The sequence below is a fragment of the Myiozetetes cayanensis genome, unplaced genomic scaffold (genome assembly GCF_022539395.1).
Source record: "Myiozetetes cayanensis isolate MyiCay16 unplaced genomic scaffold, myiCay2020 scf10, whole genome shotgun sequence".
Classification (NCBI taxonomy): domain Eukaryota; kingdom Metazoa; phylum Chordata; class Aves; order Passeriformes; family Tyrannidae; genus Myiozetetes; species Myiozetetes cayanensis.
The window spans coordinates 34,969,293-34,991,576 of NW_026086605.1; the positions used below are offsets into that span (position 1 = coordinate 34,969,293).

At 44.6% G+C, this 22,284-nt stretch overlaps 1 protein-coding gene and 1 long non-coding RNA gene across 2 annotated transcripts in view; one reads left to right on the forward strand and one right to left on the reverse strand.

The window, feature by feature from the left end:
- Positions 1 to 711: 711 nt before the first annotated feature.
- On the reverse strand, positions 712 to 5,428 carry LOC126650196 (uncharacterized). Its single transcript, XR_007631345.1, has 3 exons — positions 5,387 to 5,428; positions 2,188 to 2,320; positions 712 to 1,428 (listed from the first exon to the last, which is right to left on the reverse strand). It is a non-coding gene; the product is annotated as an uncharacterized LOC126650196 (long non-coding RNA).
- Positions 5,429 to 5,802: 374 nt separating this feature from the next.
- IPMK (inositol polyphosphate multikinase) overlaps positions 5,803 to 22,284 on the forward strand; it is a 30,965-nt gene continuing 14,483 nt past the window's right edge. Inside the window, exons 1-3 of the mRNA XM_050334716.1 lie at positions 5,803 to 6,043; positions 9,333 to 9,418; positions 20,996 to 21,092. Of these exons, the coding sequence (XP_050190673.1) occupies positions 5,818 to 6,043; positions 9,333 to 9,418; positions 20,996 to 21,092 (409 nt within the window). The 5' untranslated portion in view covers positions 5,803 to 5,817. The remainder of the gene's footprint in view (positions 6,044 to 9,332; positions 9,419 to 20,995; positions 21,093 to 22,284) is intronic.

Sequence of the window (22,284 nt, forward strand, 5' to 3'; positions counted from 1 at the left end):
TTTCTACAAAGTTTTAACCATAAAAAAATTCTGCATATGTGCAATTTTGACCTCACATTGAAACTCCTATTGGAAATGTGGTACAAATCCTCTTGAAAGCAGTGAAGAATTCCTGCCCCAGAGTAAAACTTTCTGTTCCTCAACATGTAAGCGGTTGCTGGGAAGGTGAACAAATTAAAATACTGATTCTTGAGTAATTGAGTGTGACTCATCAAAACAGTCTGAATGTCAGATATTTGAGTGCTTCTAGAGTCAGCTTCCTGGGTGCTCAGCATCCCTGTTTGATGCAGACCTACTGAAAAGAACTAAATGCCTTTTCCATTGTTGCTGACACCCACTCAGCCTAGCAGGGTTAGATACCTGTTCCCTTCGTTGCTTTCTGCACCCAGGCTTGTTCTGCCCTGCATGGATGAGCAGCTTCTCTCCCTGTCAGGTGAATGATCATTTTCCTAGAGCCATGATTAATTTAGGATGGGTACCAGGGGCTGTTGTTTGCAGCTCTCCACTGCTTGTTTCCTGTAGCTGCGCTGCCAGCAGTGTGTGCTGTGTTTCTAGGTGGGATGATTTCCAAGCTGCCTAATGCTGAGACTAATGCAGAGATCAGCTGAATAAACACTAAAAACCATATAAATAAAGAAAAGAAGGAATAAAATGAGGGAAAAAAAAAAAGTGGCAGATGGGAGGAGAGCATAAGCTAGAAGATTTATCATGTAACAGCACTATGTGGTAGCAAAAAGGGATAAATCAAACAACAAAATGGTTTATTGCATTTCATTATACACCTTCCTAGAGCCAAGTATAAGATGTACAAAGTGGCTGTTCATTAGTGTCTGGGACTAGGCAGTTCTATTAGCCAAAACCCTTGCTCCTCAGAGTCAAAGGGGTTATGTGCTCCAGCAGACATCTCTGGTTTTTCTTCCTGAATTGTTTGTGAAATCCCACAGTACTCGACAGAAAGCAACATACACTTGTGCCATGAGTCCTGTTAGCAGTCTAGTGTTCCTCCACTCCCCCTCTTTGTAAACTGTTTAATTAGATGTGCAATTACAATAAATAGAAGTAGTATTGAACAGTATGGTCCCAGAAGTCAGTAAAATCACAGTAGGTTTACATGAGTGTAGCAAAGCAGGATGCAGTCCACCTGTCCCATGTACAGTTTGGACTGGTAAGAAAGGATTTATCAGGCTTCCTTTAATACACAGAAGCTGCAAAGGTCTCACATAAGCACATACAGATCATGTGTTTTGTTATGTTTTTCCCAGCTGAAGACTGAACAATCTCTCCTGTCCAATTTGATGTTGTGCTGCCCTTAATCCACTCTGCTCTGCATCCTCTTTGTTATGTAGACTGCAGTTTTCTTTTGCTGTAGCATTAATGCATGGCACATTCATACAAAAAAAGAAGTGCCTTCTGCTCTCTGGGAGAAGCCTGTGCAAAAGAAAAGAGGCTTTATAAGTGTCCCAGAAATTACAACTTTATTGTGGGAAGCATTCAAAATTCAGTGTACTGCAAGGGTCTGCTCAGTAACTGCAGTGTTTGTTCCACTCAGTCAAGTCAGCTGGCAACAGAAAGGCAGCAAAATGAATGATAAGGTAACTGACTGCGTAACTTTTCTCAAATTCTGTTTCTACAGCTGGCAAATATCTCCATCCATGGATGTGACATGGTCAAGACACACTGTGTGTTCACCCCCAGGCTCTTGCTCAAGACTCGAGTACCAAAACAATGGCCAGTGCAGACTTTCACTAAGTAATGAAATTTGTTGCTCTTTTCAAACACTGCGATCTTGCTCCTTCAATCTCACTCTTGGGCCCAACAGCTGTGTTGGTTAAATTACTTTTTTTAAGGGTTGTGATTTTGTTGCTTTGCAGATAAATTTTGGCAGTAGAATACCATTTAATAGAAGAGACTTTTAATGCCAGTGGTTTTAATCAATAAATAGGTGTTTAATTTTGCTGCACGTGGAGGCAATGTAAGTCCCCTCTAGGGAAAGACAAACAGGCATTTTAAATAAACCTCCTGGCACGTTAATAACCCTAAGTCAAGTCTTGGGGTTATCCTAAAGCATTAGGATGTGACTTGTAAAATGTCATCATGCATTGGTAAACCCTGAGCCAACCCCCTGATATTGATACAACACTGCACTTGGAAAATCTTTGGAAGGACAAAGGGAGTGTCTGTACCTACCTGTAAGCCGTGAAATCAGGAGAGGGTGCCAAAGACTTTGATCCAATGTTTCTGTTTCAGAAAGAACCTTCCCTCCAAATACTCTGCTTAGTTTCTTCAGTGACCACCATCGAGAAAATAAAATCCAAGGATTCTGAGGAAGAAAAGAACTGTTGAAAAGAGCTTCTCACTTTTATAGTCTTTTTATCCTTCTGATACAAAACAGAGGTCCCAAAATTTACAGCTGCCGTTCTGATTGTAGAAAAGGTGATCCAGAAAATACACAATTGCCATGAGTTAACCTCACAGTAATTTTTAAAATCTACTATATTATTCCTACAGAGCGTAGGTTGGCTTTTGACAGCATCCTTTTGTTTTCCTTCTGGAAAACCCCAGATGTGCCAGTTGCCAGGGAGGAGAGTAGTGTCAAAGAGTTTGCATCAGTTTGCCAAGTAAAATATTAATCATTGTGGGACCTGATGCCAAAGTGACAAGGCCATAACTAGGAAAGAAAGCGAGACAGCAACACTGAGTTTTACAGCTGCAGAAGACAGAGGCGAGTTTAGATTTTCCTTTTCTTAGCAAGCACAAAACAGCACAGAACTTCTGTGAATTTACCAAAGGATTAAAAGCCCTGAGCGATATTAAGAGGGCATGATACAGCCACACTTCTGCTGTGGAAGGGCCAAGAAAAAAGAACTGCAAAGCAGCTACAACCTCCACGCTGCTGTGACGGTTGGGCTGAACGAGGGGGACAGGCCCTCCTGCCCGCAGGAGCCCCACTGCAAATGCTCTCTCCTGTCCAACAAATTACTGCTTTTGCTGATGGACATTTGTTCTCAGGGCCACATGTGTGGTCCAGGCTGGCTGTGGTGCAGTCTGATGGGCCAGCAGAAGCGACACAGACGTGGCCTGCCCACTGCAGGAAGTGGCTTTGTGGGGGCAGCAGGGTCGGCACCTCTCGCACAAACCTTGCACAGAAAGCACGGCACAACAGCAGGAGTTTTGGTGAGGGGGGGAGGAAACGGCTGTGAACCATGTGAAGGGACAGTGAAAAACCCAGCAGTGCTTGCTGTCAGCGTACCTCTAGGGTACCAGTATTTTGGCCAAGACCCAGCCCCACTATTTTGTTTACCTAATGCCCTCCTCCACTTCCACTGAAGTATGAGCTTATTTCCTGTACTAAACCACTGTGCATCTTGCAGTTAGTTATTAACTGGCTGTTGTGTTTGAAAAAGGGCTTTATTTCAGCAGATAGTGATTCTTCTGTAACCCTCGGCCAGTTCAGGGGAGCTGTGCAACCTGCCAGTGAGACATCCTCTGGCAGCACAAACGCATTTGATTGGGAGGGGATTCCCAATCAAATTGCCTCTCCTTTAGGAGCTGTTTGCAGCCTCTCTTGCTTTCCCTTGGAGTGCAGTTGCACAGCCTGGAGATGAGAAGTTTCTTTGGGAATCCTGCTGGTAGGTTCAGCTTTCAAGTGTGCAAACTCTTGTGGGGAAAGGAATTATTTGCCTTTTCTGATATTGTCTGTTTCATTTAGGAGAAGTTCCTAGGTAAGATTAGTGAACTCCATGTGCTGAAGTGTGAGGGTGGAATGAGCGAGCAGAGGATAGTCTCACGTCACTTGATTTCTATATGCATGAATCTGACTAAAGCAAGTATCAGGGGAAAGGAAAGAGTGTTTGCTTATTCCAATTACTCATGCTTTATTATTTCTTCAAATCCTCTCCAGGCCTACTTGTCTTAGCTGCAAGGATATCTAGCAGATATCTGTTGAGGACTGGGTGCTTGAATAGTCTTTAAATTCCAATTCTACCGCCTTTTAATTCCATTCTTTTTTCCATTAAGATTTTGAGTTCAGGTAGATCACAGTTTTAGAGGGGCAAGTTTGAAATGCCATCTCTCTTTTTCTCTCTGAGTTTAGACTCAGATTAGCCAAAATATCTTGCATCTCTGCAGGGGGAAATATCTTTCCGTAAGGCTCAGGTTGCCACCGAGACCAGGAGCCTTCTCTCTGCCAAATGCATGCTACTTGTGGGTTTTTTTCACCCTAGTCCTCAGTAATTCTTGTGCAAGGGTTGGCCAGCTGTGGTATTTCTGTCCTGTGGCAGCAACCCCCTGGGAAAATTCAGCGTTGGGGATCTGAAGACAGGAGCTTACTCTAGCAGCCATCTAACTCCTAATCTTTAGAGCTGGACAGTAATGACTGATGAGAAGGGGATATTCATGAGGGAAAAACATTTTCTGACCAGCCTTGTTAATTCACAAAGGATCTTGATGAGTTGTTACTCCTGTCTGCCCCATCTTACCTAATTGTGTAAAATGTTCTGTGAACAATGGACTAATATATTTTGATATATTTATATGTTTTGCTTCTTCCTCTCACTCTTCTATATTCTCATTTCCCCAGTAACCTTCCTGCTCCTGTGACAATTTCCCCACTAAATCCCTCAAATTGCCATCTACTTCTGTGGACCATGTGCCACGTCTCCCAACTATGGGATAGGGAAGAGGTGGTAAGTAATAGCTGAGCTCACCACATCATCATTTCTCTGATGTCAGCACCAATTCCTGAATATGCATCAGCTCATTTTATAAAACCTGGGGAAACAATATATATATATCTCTGCTGAAACTCATTTTCCTATCTCTGGTCTTGTTTTCCTGTCCTTTGTCATACTAATGCTAAACACAACTTGATACTGACAAGATACCACAGCAAAAGTGCGGATCTAATATTCACAGAGGTCTGCTAATTTTATAAAGAAACAGCAAAAAGAAAAGGCTGATAATTACAGGCTGATAAATAAATAAAGCTGGTATGTGCCATATTGAAAAGAAATGCTAATAAAACCAGTGTGCTTTGGGGTCCTGAGAATGAATGCTGGGCCATGCACAGCTTCCTCTGCCCATGGGGAGGTAAAATTCAGATTAGAAATTAATCCCTTAGCCAGTTTTGATCTGGTGTTGGGCCAAGTGTGCTAACATTCTAATGCAAGACCAGCACCTGCACTGGTAAGGCGTGGTAAGGCTCTGGCTCCAGGCTGCTTTAAGGGTCCCTCCTCGCTGTAAACATTTACACTGTTCACATGCTTCGCGGCTGGGTGTCACTCGCAGTCCGTCCGATCTGCTGAAGGGAAATAAAACCTCGGGGTGACGGTGAATTGCTAAAAAAACTGAAGAGGATTTGGGCGGGGGGGCGCGTGTTAAAGTTTACCGAGAACCATCGGAGGGAAAGGGCTCCGGCCGCTCTCCTGAGGGGTGCCCGCGGGGTCGGGGTCGGGGCGGGGTCGGGGCCGGCTCGGCGCTGCTCGCCTCGGCGAGCTCGCCTCGGCCTCCGCCGGGCGCCGCCAGGACCAGCACAGCGGCAGCGGCAGCGGCAGCACCGCCCTCGCCGCGCTGCGGGCCGGGCCGGGCCGGGCCTGGCGGCGGGGGTGGAGCCCCGCCCGGGGCGGGGCGGCGGCGGTCGCTGCCCCAGCGCGGGGTGGGCGGGCGGCGCGGCGCGGAGCGGCGCGGGGTGATGGAGCCGCGGGCCCTCGCCGTCTGCGCCTCGGCTCGCAGCGCCTGCTGAGGCCCGGCCGGCCCCGCCGCCACAGCGCGGCCGCCCCTCGCCCGCCGCCGCCGCCGCCACCCTCCCACCGCCGGGACATGGCCACGGAGCCCCCGCGGCCGGCCGGGCTCCCCGAGGGCGGGCGCGGGCGCTGCGCGGGCGGCGGGCGCGGCGAGGCGGAGGCGGAGGAGGCCGCGGCCCAGCCGGTGCTCGGCGCCTCCCCGGGCCCCGGCGCGGCGGGGGGCGGCCGGCGGCGGGCGCTGAACGGCTGCGTGCCGCTATCGCACCAGGTGGCCGGGCACATGTACGGCAAGGATAAAGGCGGTGAGCGGCGGCGGGCGCGGGCGGCGGGCGGGGGGTCGGGCCGCCCGGCAGAGGGGATTCCCCCCAGCGCTTCCCTCCGTTCGTGTGAGCTCTCGCGGACCGGCTGTGCCGGGGCGAGGCTGGCCGCGGTTCGGCTCACGCCCCGGCGGCGGGGCCGTAGCTTGGCGGGGGCCGGTGCGGGCGGGAGGCGCCGTGCCCGGGCTGCCGGCCCCGCTCGCACCTGTCCGCCCGCGGCTGCCGGGCTGTCGGTGCCGGGGCCCGGGGACATCGAGGGGCCGAGGCCTCCCTGCGGTGGAGCTGCCCCGCTGCGCACGCTGGGCCCTGGGACGGAGCGGGGTCACCGCTGCCAAATTTCGCTCCCCGCGCGTTTTGCCTAAATCGCAATAGCCTGTCGCGACGGGATGGTTATGGGGCACCTTTTAACCTTCTGCAGTTCAGCTTCGTTTTGTTAGGTGCCTTTTAAAAAAAAAAAACAAACAGTGGTAGTTCAAGTAACAGCATGCTAGCACCCTCGGAACGTATATAATGGGAAACATACATAAGGGGAACTCCCAGACCTGTGGCCACCAGAAACTTCGGCGAAATATTAGTAAGCAATTGTTAGTTGCTGATTTGATGATCAGTCTGAAGAAATGGCTAATAAGCAGTCTAGTAATACAAATACCCTGAGGATACAGCATTTTCAAGTGTACCTCCACTAGCTTTAAATTCATATCTTAATTTATTTCCACCTTGGGGAATGAGGTGTTGGCCCTCCTGATGAAGGGGCCTTTTGAAATAGACAGTGGTCAGTACCGAAGCGAGTGGTCAAGTTAATGTTGCCAAATGTATTTCTCACCCTTCCAGGACATCACGTTTGCTGTACTCTGAGCCAGGTGGCAGGTACACATCCATTCAACTCCCAGTATGGCCTTTGAGAGTAGCTGTAACAAGTACCTGCTGTCATATTGCCTTTGAACCCTGTCAGTAGGAACCACCCCTGCTGAATAGGCCAAGGGCTGAATTTCAGAACCCTTTAAACCATCAGTGAGCGATATTACAGCACTAATGGTACTGTGAGTTTGTCTTACCCACAGCCTGCATCCATGGTGTGTCTTGCTGCTGATAGTTCCGACAGAAAAGTCATTCTTCTCCTTGACCCTGCCAAGGGCTGAACTTCAGAACCCTTTAAGTCATCAGTGAGTGGAATTACAGCACTAAGGGCACTGTGAGTTTCTGTTATCTACAGCCGGTGCCCGTGGCGTGTCTCACCGCTGATAACCTCCAGAGAAAAGTAATTCTTGTCCCTTGCCCCTGCTGCAGCTGGTGCATTTAAATGTTGGTGGGAGTGCGTTGGATCCTTGAAGCTCTATGTCTTTCTTATTCATAATATCATAACATGAGGTGGGATCAGGCGAAAAAGGCTCAATTCAGGGGGAGCTCAAATTCAGAATGGTAGCAAGCTTTGCAGGCACAGTCAAAAGAGAAATGTTAGTGAGATATTCCAGGATTTTATTTTCTGTATAGTTCTGCTGCTTCTTTAGAAATGTTAAGTTGCTTATCCGTGTACAATACTATTCCCTGTCTGTGCTGAAGAACCCCAGGAAGCCTCCAACCAACATCCATATGTTACCATGATTTGCAGGTGATGGTATGTCTGCCTGTTGTTGTTGTAGATCACAGGGAAGGTTATGGAGTTTACATCTTCGTGGTGAATGTTGTAACGTTGACTCTTCGGTTTCCAGGCCTGCCCCGGTCACAGTGACAGAGCAGGTGCTCGAGTCTATTAAGAAATGCGGAGAATGAGTTTATAAACATCAGTTCATATTAAACTCTTCAAGTAATATGGATCAGTGCAGTAGTGTATGGATTCTATTTCCAGGAATCTTTGTCTGGTCTTTCTGGTCTTGTAGGTTGTCGGCTTGTCTTATCATCAAAGCCAGAATGCAGATTTTGAGGAGTATGTGTTATAAAACCTGTTTTGATGTCGTGATTGTTAGCAGCTTGCATGCAGAACTGTTCAAGTACTTGGTGCACTTTGCAGGGTGGTTTCCAGCACATGCACGGGGGGAACACAAACTATTGTGTCTTGAAGATGCTGTGGTAGTCAGCACATGAGCGTGTGGCAGCATTTTTCTAGCTTTGGAAAGTATACAAAATCCAGCTTTGAGCAAGAAAACATGACTAGAGAACTGTTTTGTGCAAACTTTAAAAGCCACTCTTAGGTATAGCCAACTACTGAAACAACTGTTCTGCATCTGGTGATGGTTTTAACGTAAGTATCTTGGTCTCTGAAGATTTTATTTAGTTTCCAAGGCTGCACAACAGAGCCCATTCATAGATAATGGTTTTTAAGCGATGAAAACACAACAATTGCTGTTACAACTGCAAACTCTCTTTGGGACACAAAGCTCCTGGCTCGTTTTTCTGTGTTTTCTCAAGCAGTAAGCTGAAAGTGGAACCTATTTTGGATACGGATGACATTTTTGCTTCCCTTCTAAACAAAATAGATTACTGTCTGAAAAGCTCTGAATAAATCCTAGGAAACAAAAAATTTCCAGAAGTGGGCTTTCCTTTTTGCCTTGCAACTGATGATCTTGAAACTTGGTGCATATTTCAGAGGATTGCAGTTACTTTTCTTCATCCTTGCCCTCATCCATCTCTTCAGTACCCTTGGGTACTCATTATGTAGTTACTTAGAAATATTGATGACTGGAAAGTCATTAAAGCTGTTTCAGGAGGATATTTTCCAGGTTTTTTCTGTGCAGGCATGATGGAGGTGGTGCCTGGGTGAGGTGAAATTCTGTACTGTAATTATGGGTGATACAAATAGCACGGAGTGCTGTAGGGGCACTACTTCTAGTAATAAAGACATACTCAATCCATGCCACTAGTATAGATGTACATCCACAGGACATTTATTTCTGTTTTAATATAGTAAGAAATGCATTAAATGGGATACTCTTTTTAACTTCCTGGCATTGTTGGAAAAATAATTTATGAGTTATTTAAAAAGGGAGTGTTTATGCAGTCTTAGTGGTGGGGTTTTAGGGGTGGAACTTTTCATGTCAAATTCCATTACTGTGTTGGCCTTGAGCAGAATTAGACCCAGAAAATCATCCAATGGTTAGAAATAGAGGAATGCAAGCAAACCTCTGCAAGGAACTGACAATTTTGACTCTACTGTCTGTGCACTGGGAGCAGAACAGCTTTTCAAATAGGCTGTCCTTAATGGTGAATTCACTATTTCTGGGGGGGGAATTAAAATTCTTCTTAAAATTAAGCCCTGAAGGAAATGCTTCTCTTCTAGGCATACTGCAGCATCCAGATGGGACTGTCCTGAAGCAGCTGCAGCCACCACCTCGTGGTCCCAGGGAGCAGGAGTTCTACAATAAGGTGAGGGTCCTGCAGCGCAGAGGGGGGTGGCTGGCTGGCTGCAGGTGACATGCTGGGGGTGCCACGATTTTATTGAAAAGCCCTGTCTTCCATCTGTGATTAAAGGGATGTGTGTTTGATCCCAACTTTCTCATGTAGCTGAGTGTCTCAATTGCTCACATTTAAATTTGGATGTTTTTCTACTTCTGTCTAGACAGGCTTACTGTTAGCAGTATTTTTCCCATCACTGTATTAAAACCGGTCACTGTATTAAAACTCAGCTCCTTTAAAACTAAATAAAAAGCAAAACTCTCCAGTTGTTTTAACTTTAGTTGTTGTATTTTTCCTGTTGGTCATCTTCAATTTGCTTTATCAGTAGCTTTAACAGCACCAGGCCAGGAAAACTGTTGCTTGTTGTCTTGTGGAGGAAGTAAACTGCTTTTAGAGCCTGTAGTGTCCTACCTGCCTTTGATGGTCTGTCACATGTTTTTTTTCTGTATCAGATTGATATGTCATCCCTCTCCATGCCTTACTAGGTAGAAGAACTATAGAAATCTTCATGCAGGGTGAGAGAGGACCCTTGAGACCCTCTATTTGTTGCTAGTTTTTTGTTTGGTTGGTTTTTGGTTTTTGTTTTGTTTTGTGGGGTTTTGTTTTGTTTTGTGGGGTTTTTTCCCGTAACATTAATTTAAGTTATCAAAAGATCATGCATGTTTTGTGGAAATGTCTCACATGAGAACAAACTAAGCAAGGTGCTTTAAGCAAAGTGTGTGTTTGCATACTGGCATTACTTAAGAATCCTCATGATGGAGCAGAACAGCAGCTCTTGAGTTAGTAGGAGCCAGTTACATCTAAATGTAAATGTATTTCTGAGGTTTCTCAATGGCTGTCATTGAGATGAGGTTAAGAAAGATGCCGTCCAGCTTGAATGGTAACTCTTCAGTAAAAGGAGAAAGCTTGAACAGAGTTCTTTGAGCTCCAGGCTGTTCCCTGAAATCCTGAGGCACAGACAGTAAGGTGCTAACCCTGTCTAAAGCCAGCAGGTAAGAGGGGTGAGCTCAGGCTTTGCTTGGACATAAACATTTCACAGCAGAGACTTTATCATTTTGCCTGTTTAAGCTTAGACTCACACGACAGGCTGTGAGCAAGGCCCTGGACAAAGCCTTTGTGGAAGTGGTCTGTGTTAGTGCCCTTGTTTCTGCACTGTGAAGAAGTCACATCTCAGTGCTAGTAACCTGCAAAGTTAACTTCAATTCTTCTAAAGCTGAGCTGCTTCTGACACTGTGTTTTTTTTTTTTTGGTTATAAACCATCTTGGAAAGGAGTTGGGCACCTCTTGAAAAGTAACAGAGGAAGGGATGATGAGTTGTGCATGGACTAGAATGCCTTTTCGTGGGAGAAGGGAAGGAGTGCAGATGCATGTGTGTCATGTAGGTGAACACAGGGGAATTGCTGGGGATTTGTCACTTCTCAATGATTAACTGCAATCATGTTTACTCTCAGACAAGAGCCGTGTGATGTGGGCTGTAGACGGCTGATCACCACATGTGGTTGTTACAGGACAAGGTTTACTGTGGGTTGGGAGGTTTAGGGTAAGGTACAGTTTCATACACAGCTTGAGCTAATCCAATAGCTCGTTGCTGCCAAGAGGGAAATGCCCTCCTTCCCATTCCTGCATTTAACCTTGCACTGGGATAGTGCTTTTTGGACATCGACGAACCCATCTGATGTGTTTAAAAGATGGCAAAACTTCCTTGTCTTGGTAGCCTTCTGCCAGTTTTTGTGACTAAACTGGTAAGCAATGGGAACAACAGTGAGCCTGCCCTGCTTTGGTGCCTGAGTTTAACCCAGTTGTGGGCTATAATCAAAGATGTGTTATCAGCTTGGAGTAGGCTGAGGAGCCTCCAGAGAAGGAGGAGGGAAGAGAATATTACCACTCCTTGAGGCAGGGAGTTGTTTACAAGGTGGTCAGGTACAGGAGATGGTGAGGAACAGTGCAGAAATGAAACAAGACTGAGTCCCAAGCTCTCACTTTGTCAGGGCTAGACAGCAGGTCAGTTGATAAGATCAAACCAGGTGGTTGTCCATTAGTATATGTGGATTGATTGTGATTTTTTTTTTTTCTCTTTTTCCATTTCTGCCCCTGTGTCTTTCATGTGTGCTCAGAACTGTTTTGTCTGTAGTGGTGGATCGGTTACTGCTCCCTTTGCATGCCAAAGTGAAGATTAGTACCCTATGCCTGGGTCAGAAACAAGTGGGGTATCTTTACTTACGGTGAAGCAAACCTTGTCTGAAGTAACTGAGAAACTCTGTAGTTTATGGTAGCAAGAAGAGAGCATGTCTCAGCTTCAGCTGCATGAGTCAACTGGAGAGCAGCTCTGACAGATCTGAAGCAGAAGTGTCTTCCAGGAACCAGGAAGTGGTATTTCAGCGTGCACTCAGAGTGCTTGTGAGCTGAAGGCTGCGGGGAATGTGTCATCATAAAAGATAATGAGGCATTAAGAGACAACTTAGACTAGAACTCATTGATATATTTAATGTGATACCAGGTAGATACTATCTTCTGTTTGGACCAAGAAAGTCTTCTCTTCTGAAACTGCTGGATTTGCTTGCAGCTGGATGTGTGAACATGACAGGGATAAAAGTCTGCATCAGTGAATCAGCAGAAGTTTTTCCTGTGGTTGTTGATGGGTTATTTTCTGTTGAACGTGAGGCTGAGTGCTTACTGGTAGAGCCCAAACAAAATGGGCTTCCATTTGTTGACCAAGACACTGTAGTGCAAAACACTAATAATGATCTGAAACCTGCTCAGGAGAGGGTGGCAGCTGCAAGTTCGGAAGAATTTCACAGGTCTCTATCAAAGTGGAAAAATGGAAGATCTCTCAGTCTGCTGCCAGGTTACCTTTCTGCTTTTTGTCATAGTATATTCTCAGCTTAGCAGTTAACAAAACCAAACCAACGCACCAACCCACCCTCTAAATACAGGTCTTTTTTCCTAAGAGATTAATTCACTGAGTGAATCAAACTTTTACCTCTACTACAGCAGTTCTGTACTGATGGGGACGGGACTTGCCACGACTCCGTGTAATGAGGGAGGGGAAGAACTGGGCATGACAAGATTATCGTGAATACCTTCTGTGATAAAATGCAGTAGAACAATGAGCTGTTTGTAGTCATTGTTAATAACTTACTGTGCTTTGCTTAACTTATCATTGGAGTGTGACTTTCTAGCCACAATGTCCACTTGCTGTTGAGTTCTGTAGGTCTGAGTAATTATCAAAACAATATCATTTTAATTTTGTTCCTGCGAACTCCCTTCCTGTACCTGAGGGCATGAACCCCTTGCAAACATTGCCTGCATAAACACAGGGTGTTTTGCCAGGTATTCTGGTACCCTTATCTGGGTGAAAAAAATCGGAGTTTTTTTAACCTTGAACAGCTACAGAATACTTTGTTTTCAACAGGTCTGAGCAGCAAGAGAACAAAACAAGTTGAAGTAAAAGGATTGGGGTTTTTTAAGGACTATCTACAGTGCTGATCAGTTGTTTCTGTGTAATGTCAGTGCTCTGTGAGAACATGCAGGTGGAGACATTCCACCTTTGAAAGGGGTTTCGGGGGGAGCAATGTACAGAGATGTGGGAACAGGGAAATAGTGTTGTTTGAAAATGTAGTAAGAGACCCTTTTCAATTAGAATAAATTGGTAAAAGGCAGTTGTGTGTTTATAGTAGGCTGCCTACACAAGCATGCAAAGAAATCCACAAAAGTGGGCTGCTCCTCAGTGTGTTTTGGGACTTGGCTTCAATGTGCTTTATGCCAGGGCCCATTTATCTGTGCTGGAATAGTCTGATTTAGTTCAGCAGTGTTGGAGGAGGGAGGAAGCCTATTAGGCCTCCTACAGTGATCTCATGTGGCAGATGAGTTGGGAACTGTGAGAACAGCGGCCTTGGAAAAGTTTAATACAGGTGAATTAGGTAACCCCCTGCTTAGCTGGGTGTGGAGCTCCTGTCTCAACCGACCTGGAGAAGAGAAAGCTTTGGGGTCACATTTAGAGCCTCTTCCAGCGCTTAAAGAGGTTCCAAGAGAGCTGGAGAGGGACTTTGGTTAAGGGCATGGAGTGACAGGACAGTGGGAATGGCTTCACACTGACCAAGGGCAGGGCTAGATTCAATATTGGGAGGTATTTTTCCTTGTGAGGGTGGTTATTCTATGAAAACTGATGTAGAGAGAATTTACAGTGGTTGAGGTTACCTTTGTGACTGCAGTTTCCTACAAGCTGTTAACCACTAAGAGATGGAGTGTTTCCTCTGCTCAACAGAACAAGAGAAGGTGGGTGAAGTGTTTTGAAGCAGCTCTTTCACTTCTGATCCTGACTTTCAGTCAGTGGGGCTGTAAACCTTTTACTGTGCATAACTGATCTGAGCACGGCCTGCTGAAGTTTTCAGGGTTGCTAATGCCACAGCTCATAAACTGAGATTTAACGCTTCACAGATCCATAAAAGTTCCTGTAAACTTTTATTTGAACTGCCCTTCTGCTCTCCTGTGTGATACTTGGGGTGTGAGTAGTACACCTGTCCCCCTCACGCTGCCTAGCTCTGGCCAGTGCTTGTAAACCAAGGGAGCTGGTTGACCCCGTGTAGCACTGTGAAAAGATAATTGAGCTAATCACCTGGCTCTTCTGGATAACAGATCTTCCACCCTTTGCCAATAAGCAATGGATCTGTTAGCTGCTGGGGTGGTATTCTGAGTTCAGGGATTGAGCCCTGCTGACATCGAATGTGAATGCAAGGAAGCTCTTACCGCTGGAGATAACAGAAAATAGTTTTTCACTTTTGTCACATGTCCTGAAAACAAAGCCAGGATGTCAGAGACACAAATAGCTCCAGCACGTAAAAGAGATTTGCACTGGTTAGGTGAGAGTTAGGCCCTTGAAAGCTAGGAACAAATGGTTTCAGGGTTGCCTGTGCAATTGTTCTGAACTTTTCTTGGATGCATTGTAATGCAGCTTTCAATAGGGCCATGGCCTGTCTTTCTGTTTTGCTTCCCCTAAAGAATGCACTAACTCGTTTTACAGCCTGACATCAGGCAGGATGAATATTGTTTGTGCAACTCTTGCTGACTCCTCTGTAACAGTCAGTCTTTGAGTTTGTGACTGGAGGATAATGTGTTTAGTGAAGACCCAGCTATGTTCATGTTCCTGAAGCCATAGTTCCTTGTGCTTCTGTGGTTACAGAGAAGAAATGTTCTTTTCCACAGTGTCTTAATTTTAAGTGGTATTCCAGCAGCTTCAGGCAGTACAGAAGACTTGTGGTGACTTCCCTCCCCCTCCATGGCAAAAAATCAAGCCTGAAAGATGGATTTTGGCCTGGAAGCTTTTGCACAGAGTTGCAGGAACTGACTCCTGAGGCTCAGCCCCCTTTCAGCCTATATAGCACAAATCATAGCCAGGCAGCCTGTGTTCTGCTCTACTAGTGACAGAAAAGGAAAGGGAATGGGGAGGCGAAATACATCTTGTGTCAGGTTGAATTACCCTTATTTTGTAAACTCGGTTACTGGTTTTATAGTCCTGATTTAGATGATTATCCTTGGCTGAAAAAGGAGTGGATGATGGCATCATGCTGCTATTGTGTACTAAAATATCCTTATCATGTGATCATGTCTCCAGCTAAGGTTCTGATTTTCAGTCTTGTATGGACAAAAAAATAGGATGCACGGTTTTCTTAACATCTTATTTTGGAGATGCAATGCCTTGCCCATGCCTTTTATTGCTACCACATTCAGAGCTGCAGCTCAGCCTCCCAAAAGGTCATCTTCCAGCCTTGCCTCGTTCTGGTACATCCAGATCTGCCTCATCACCAGCAGAGGTGGTGGTACCGAAGTGTACAAATTACCTGTTGGCAGACAAAGCAAGCACGTCCTGGTACAGTCCATTCCTGCACTTGGCATCACTCCTCCTGCTGCAAAACTGCTCTGCAAGTGATCCTGTTTTGCTGGGGAAGCAGGCAAGCTGAAGTTCCCAAATGAGCATGTGGAAATTGCCTCACGCTCTAAACCACGAGCCTGGGCAGAAGTACTGTAGTAAAAGGAAGGGCACACAGAATTTCTTAACTGATGAGAAGAAAATGGCTTTTGGGACCAAGTTGTGAAATACTGTCAGCTGGTATTCAGATCATTTTCATGTGAGGAGTTGTCCAGGAGAGATGAAGCATGGGATGTAGCTGTAAGAATCTGCTGAGTTCGTGCTATTGTCTCATAAACATGTTTTTTGTTCTTCTCTGTTAAATGACTGAAAGCTGACTGTGCCAGGACAGCAAGACTTAAGAAGCGTGACATATTTTTTTGATTCTTGCACTCTGCAGCAAAAACAATTTCGGAAGAGACAACGTTGTGCAGTAGAAGGTTAACCTAGAAGGGTTATGGTGAGGATTGTGTATCACAGAATAAACTACAACTTGCTTTAATGCATCTAAGAAACCCTCATAAATGGAGACAGTAAAAGGCCATTATTGCAATTTGTTGCTGTCGTGGAACTGCTGAGTGGAGACTGAGTAGCCTACAGTCCATGTCAGTCAAGTGAGCAGGAAAAAACCCCAGTTCTCCTAGCAACCTGATTTTGAGGAAGGTTCATTCCTGAGAATAGACCTGGCTGAAAATAAAGCAAAAATGCGGTTTTAAAGTGCACAATATGTTAAATTGAGTTAAGATACAGTACAGTGCTCCTTCTCTGCTGGAGGGTCATGCAAGTGCTTTTTCAGACTGGATCAAATACTGTTTAGACTTCATTTATGAATGTATCAGAATATGGATCCACTTACTTAGATACATGTTAGTGTTATACAGAAAAAACTGTGTTCATTATAAGTTCATTTAAAGGTAAGATACAATTGGTGAGCTGCCAGTATGGGATTGAGGAAAGTGTAGGTTGCCTCCTTGAAAGAAAAGCAAAATAAATTCTGTCTCTGAAAAGAGTTCTAGTTTCCAGATTTAAAAACAAACAAACAAACAAAACCACCAAAAAACCCCACAAAAAAAACCCCCAAAAAACCAAAACCCCAGGCTTGTGATATGAGTCTGTTAGGACTTGAATCCCATTTCTGTCTCTTTGAAATGTAAAATTAAATTTTGCTTTTCTTAGTGGAACTGCTTCTTCAGGATTTTCCCCCAACCTTTGTTCTCTCTCACCTCTATCTGGGAATCTTCAGCTGGGATCAGGTCGCTTTCCAGAAGCAAAGGGTAAGGCTGGATGTTCTCAGAAAGTGGAACAGCCATATTGGCTTCTTTCCCCTTTTGTCCTGATGTTCTACCATTCCACTTCCAGTAATTTCAGTGGTAATTTAATCTTGAATGGTTGGAGTAGCTTAAAAAAATTATTCTTAGGGCAGAAAATTTGCCTGAAAACTCTCTGGCTGCTGGCTTTATTCGACTCACTTTTGCATCTGTGAGCTTGGACGTGCCAAGGTCGTGGTTTCTGACCAGGTTTAGTCTTCCCTCAAAATCCCAAGCACTGCTGGTGTTGCACAACATCGTGCCTTGCAGTAACAACGTGTCTTTTGGCACAGTAGCTGTGAAGACAGATGAGAAAAACTGGTTGAACTGTACTTCTGCAAGACCAAGTACTTGACTCTCTGCCTTGAAATTTGCTGGATCTCTCTCCCGGTGCTGGTAGCTTGAGTTTTGCAGTGGGTAACTTCAGGTCAGCGTCTCTCCAGCCCTGTTGGATAAGTGTTGTCAAAGAAATAAGAAATAAGTAAGAATGGGTGAAGTATTTAGTATGTTAAAATTGGAAGTTCCTTATCAGATGACCAATGGTAGTATGTCTTAACCTGCAGGGTTTTTGGCATTGTTAGAGAATGACTGGTTGATAAACATGATCAAATAAGTGCCTCTTTGGGAGATTTTTGAAGCTTATTTTCACGGCCTTCGTTTTTTGGAAGGTGAGACTGCCAACCCCCTTGCTATAATGTGTTTTTTTTTTTTCCTGACTCCTGGAAGAAGGGTATGATTGTCACAAGTGTATGCCATCTTCATTTGAAAACCCATTTATGTGGTCAGATTGTGGAAACAGATCCTAGCTTTCATCTAAACTTATCTTTCTTTCTGTAGCTACCTTCAGTGAGAATGATTGCAGTCTCATGTATTGGATAGTAAAATAAGTTTGATATAATAGCGTTTAATATCACACCATTCACAAATCCTGAACTTTTGAAATTATCCTGGTGTCAGGCATTTTCAGTATAAGCAGAGCTGGCTCAATGCCAGTCGTGCTTATGAAAAAACAAATATTATGGACGCTTGTGAGTCAGACCATGATGGCGCCACTTCGAAAAGAAGCCAGGGCTGTCAGAGTTGTAAAGCCAAGCAGATACAAATTGCTAAAATCACAGGCTGCTGTTTCAGCCTCATATTTTTGGCCCTTGCACTTGCTTGGTGTAACTGGGTGATGTAGGAGTCCAGGGGGAAATGCAGTGTGTGCTCGAGTAATTAAAATCTGCGATGTAACACATACCCAATGGGAGAGGGAACTAAGCTTGCACTGTCATCTGTAAATCTTGCCTTTGCTAATTTAAGCGCATGACTGAGCTGCATTAATTGCTCAAAAATCCCCCAAAAAACCCCACACTGGAGGCTGAACTGTCTGCCTGATGTTGGCAGCTGGTTGTGTTTGCTGAGACCACAGGCTTTAGTGCTGCTGCCTTTAGGGACAGTTTATGATAGCTGGCAACAAAGGAAGGTGATGGTTCAGACTGATACGCCCACTCTGGCATTTAAAGTTTCCTACTCAAATAGCTTTACAATAAATGTGAGTTTAAAAAAAAATATATATTCTTTTAAATTAACTGTTGAATACTTCAGAAGATTCTCTATAGGTTACTTTTCTGTCAAAGTGGTATTCTTTTCATCAGAACAATTTAAGACAGGTCTGTACTGCCAGAACTAATTTCCTACTGAAGTTTAAACATTTATTTTATCCTCCCTCTGTCATTTATGTCATTAGCTAGTCTTTAGAAAACAAAACAAACCCAAATGTCATGTTGCTTTAAATAAGGAAAAGAACATTCCCATTGTCCCAAGCCGCCCCTGTTTGCATTAAAAAACAGATGAATCTGTTTGGAACACGCTTACCAAAACAGTAACACTGTGGATTGAAAACTTAGGGATGGTGAATTTGCCTCGGAATTAAAAAGTCCTGAGTGACTGGAAATTATGACTTCATGGGGTCTTTTAGACTATCTGAGCTCCCACATGTCTGGGGCATATTCTTCCTGTGAGTTAGTGACTGTAATTTGCAGTGGTCATGTTGTAAGCCCTCCAAATGTCAGCATCCTGTTTACTTGCTTTTAAGTCCAGCAGTTATTACATTTTCTGTGTGCAGCTTGTGCTATCAGAAGAATGTAGCCTATGATACGCAGAAGGGATACCTCTCCAAGATGAGCTGGCAGAATTATTTTGCAGTTCTCGATTTGTTGGGTGAAGAATGTTGTACTGGTAGTTGGGAATTGCTTGTATTTGTCAGTATATTCTGGAGAAGTGGAACTATTGTTACATTAAAAAGAAAAAAAGCATTGTTGCTGGAAGTGAAATTGGAATATTACCATATTATAAGGGCTTTGTGTATGTTATGTCAGACTTATGAAGGGAGTTTATTACTGGTTCTGGGAGTGAGACAACTTCTTGAGAGACAGAAGTAATGCACTTAGTTCTGTTACATCAGAGTAGTGATACTGAAAAATGCATTACTTGGGAGTTCTGTCTCCATTTAAAATGTCATATGTCACTGTATTAAGGAATAGAGTACTTGGAAGATGTGGCTTCTGGAGCTCTTTTCTTCATTTGATTTTGACTTTGGCCTACAATGCCCCATTGTAAATTATCTGAGTATCTTTGTCGTATCCTGATGTTACTTGTTAAGTTGCTAAGTTCAGTTGCCTAAAGCTGATGATAAAAAGTAAGTCAAGGGTACTGCCTCTTTAAAAATCAGGAGTGGTTTCCTGACATTTCACTTTCTCAGAATCTTTTTCCAATAGATTAAGTAATTGAGTTACTCTGTTTGCCTGGTTTTTTTCAGTTGCATTTGGTGTTTCTTCTCCTTGCCTGCTGCACTTTTGGTTTCCACCTCTCTCCTCTTGGTCATGACCTAAATATATGTACTTGCTGGTGTGTAAGGGCTGTGACACTGCATGATGGCCACATCACTGTCACTGCCTCCCAGATCTGCATGAACTCACCTGGCAAAAGAGCGTTTGTGCTCTCCCAGTGCAGGTCCCTACCTTGGCCGTGAAGTGCTGTGATCATAAACTACCACAGTAAACAAAAATTGAGTTTCTACTGTTTATCTGAAAATGCTTACAGCATGAAGTAATGCCACCTGTCAGTGCTTGGGGTCCTGGCCCAGGAACAGCTGTCTGTACAGTGGGGAACACTAAAGTGCTATAAAAGATAGAAGTAATCAGGTCTGTGCCTCAGCATCTGCCTGGTGCTAATCTTTCTGTTCTCTCCCACCCTTCTTTTTTTCTTACTTAAACTGCTAAGATCAAGCTACATTGCAGTCTCCTGGAGAAGGCACTGTCTTCTGCTGGCAATGCCTGAGGCTCAGCGAAGAAATGTTGCGTGAATACACAGCAACCAGTGATTCCAGGAGCAGGCAAGGCTTTTTGTCTCAGAGCACAGCACACCAGCATATCAGCCTGTGTTTGACACGGAGGAAAGCTGGGCCTGGGCGTACAATTATGTGTCATCCTCAGAGGTTGGGCCAGCTCCTTAAATCATGACGTGTGGAGAGAGATCAGTGCCCTGTGGTGTGGCTGTGACCTGTGAGATACGCGCTCAGCAACTTCTGTGTGCTTAAGATAGCAGCGGTGGTGGCAGAGGGTGCGGTGGTGGGCGTGTGCCGCTGTTTTGCAATGCGCTGTGCACCTATTCCTGTGCTTTGGGCTTTGAGGTCTCAGCCCCTTTCCTTAGGATCTTGAAAGTGGGGCACGTACCACGAGCTAGTTAAAGGAAAGGGTCAAATTCGTTACTCTGGCGTGCAGCTGGTGTGGATTTGGGTGTCTCGTGTTTTTGAGTGCTGCCCAGTAATGGTGCTGGCGTGAAGGTGTCAGAGTTGGTGCAAGCCCAGGAGAGCCCTGTGTTAGAAACACACTGGTCCTTTGAGTTTGAGGTTTCTGCAGCGAAACCTGAATTTAGCACAGGCCTACATTAACTAATTTAGTGCTCTGCTGCTGTGTGAGGTTCTGTCTAGAGTTACCTGGCGCTGTGAGGATAGCCAAGGCTTAGCCTTGATTCTCTGAAGTTGCAGCTGGACTACAGGTTTGTTCCTTTTCTCCCTACTTGTATTAACATTACAGCAATACAGGCACGTATTTTGCGATACCTCCCCACTGGAGTTGCCATCACAAGGTGTTCCCCTACTGTGGTTAAATGTGGTCTGGCACAATGAGCTGAGCCAAATCTGCAGATCTTGTGTGTTGTTTAAATGTACAGTAGAAATCATAAACTTGTGAGAACAAAGACTGTAAGAAAATATAATTAGGGGACAATCAGAACTATAAAATGAATGTTTTCAAGCGATGATTTTTCCAACCCTCCCTAATTTCTTTTCAGGTTTATGACCCCGACTGTTGTGACAGCATTCTTCTGGAGCTGCGGAAATATCTGCCAAAATACTTCGGTGTCTGGTCACCACCTACTGCACCAAATGGTACTGTTCTAATTTTATCTGTTAATCCATGCATTCTGGAAGTATCTTCTGGAGCCTGATCTCTGGCAGTTGTGAGCTCTGTAGGTTTTCATTGGTCTTGTTTTGTAACCCACAAATGTCCCCTCTAACAGCCGGTTAGCTTTTCTTCTGGGGACTCTTCTGATTCACACGGGGGAAATGGAGCTTCCAGAACCTACAGAAACAAAGGGATGATGTGGAGTCTGTTTAAATACATGGGCAGCAAAACTAGATGCTGTGCTCCTTTAAAATAGCTCTGTCTTCTTTTGCTTGTGCTGTCACTTGATAAACTTGTTTTCCAAAGAGAGTAGCGAGACAGAGCCCAAAGATGTGGTCTAATCTCTGCAAGAAGAAATCAGGGAAGATTGTGGCAGTACCGCCACTTTCTTGGCTCAGATTTGCCTTCACGCTTTCCTGTTTGGCACTACCTCAAATAGCTCTACCAGAGCTATATTTTTCCTTCCCTCACAACGTTATGTGTGTCATGGAGCCCACTTAATATCTATCCCCCTTCCAATTGTGAATAATTTTTTTTTTCTATTTGCAGTATGATCTTAAGATGTAAAACTAAAAATAAAAATCTAGCCAGGATCTAGTAATTCAACACAACCCTCATTTGCTTTGGGAATTCACTAGCGCTCTGCACCACTGGGGCTGAATTTTGGCAGGTCTCCACCAGTCATCCAGACGTAGGAATAATGGTTTAAAGGAAGAGTAACTTTTGATTTTGTTTGGTTTTCTTCTTGGAAACACTGTGCACTAACAGGAGCCCTCTTCATAGAAAGCTGTGGCAGCAGTTCAACCAAAACACTGCACTGCCAGCTCTGTTATCTGTAATATTAATGAGCTTTGTGTAGTCCTGATAGAAATCACAGATGTTGGAGATGATGAAGCTTAGCAGAATGCATGTGTGTCTTGTTCTTAATTGTAGATTGAGGATATATTTGTAGGTTTTTTGCAGCCCTGACATTGGAAGCCTGACCTTTCCATTGGCAATCACTGTTTTACAAGCTCTGGGGACACAGCTCCATACAAGCTCTGGGCAGTGAACCCAGTAGTTCCCTATTGTTGGTAAACTGGACCTGGTGACTTCTGAAAAAAAACCAAAACTTAATTTAGGACCACTCTGAGCTTGATTTTTGACCCTCTCTCATGTGAGTTTCCATGTGGCAGG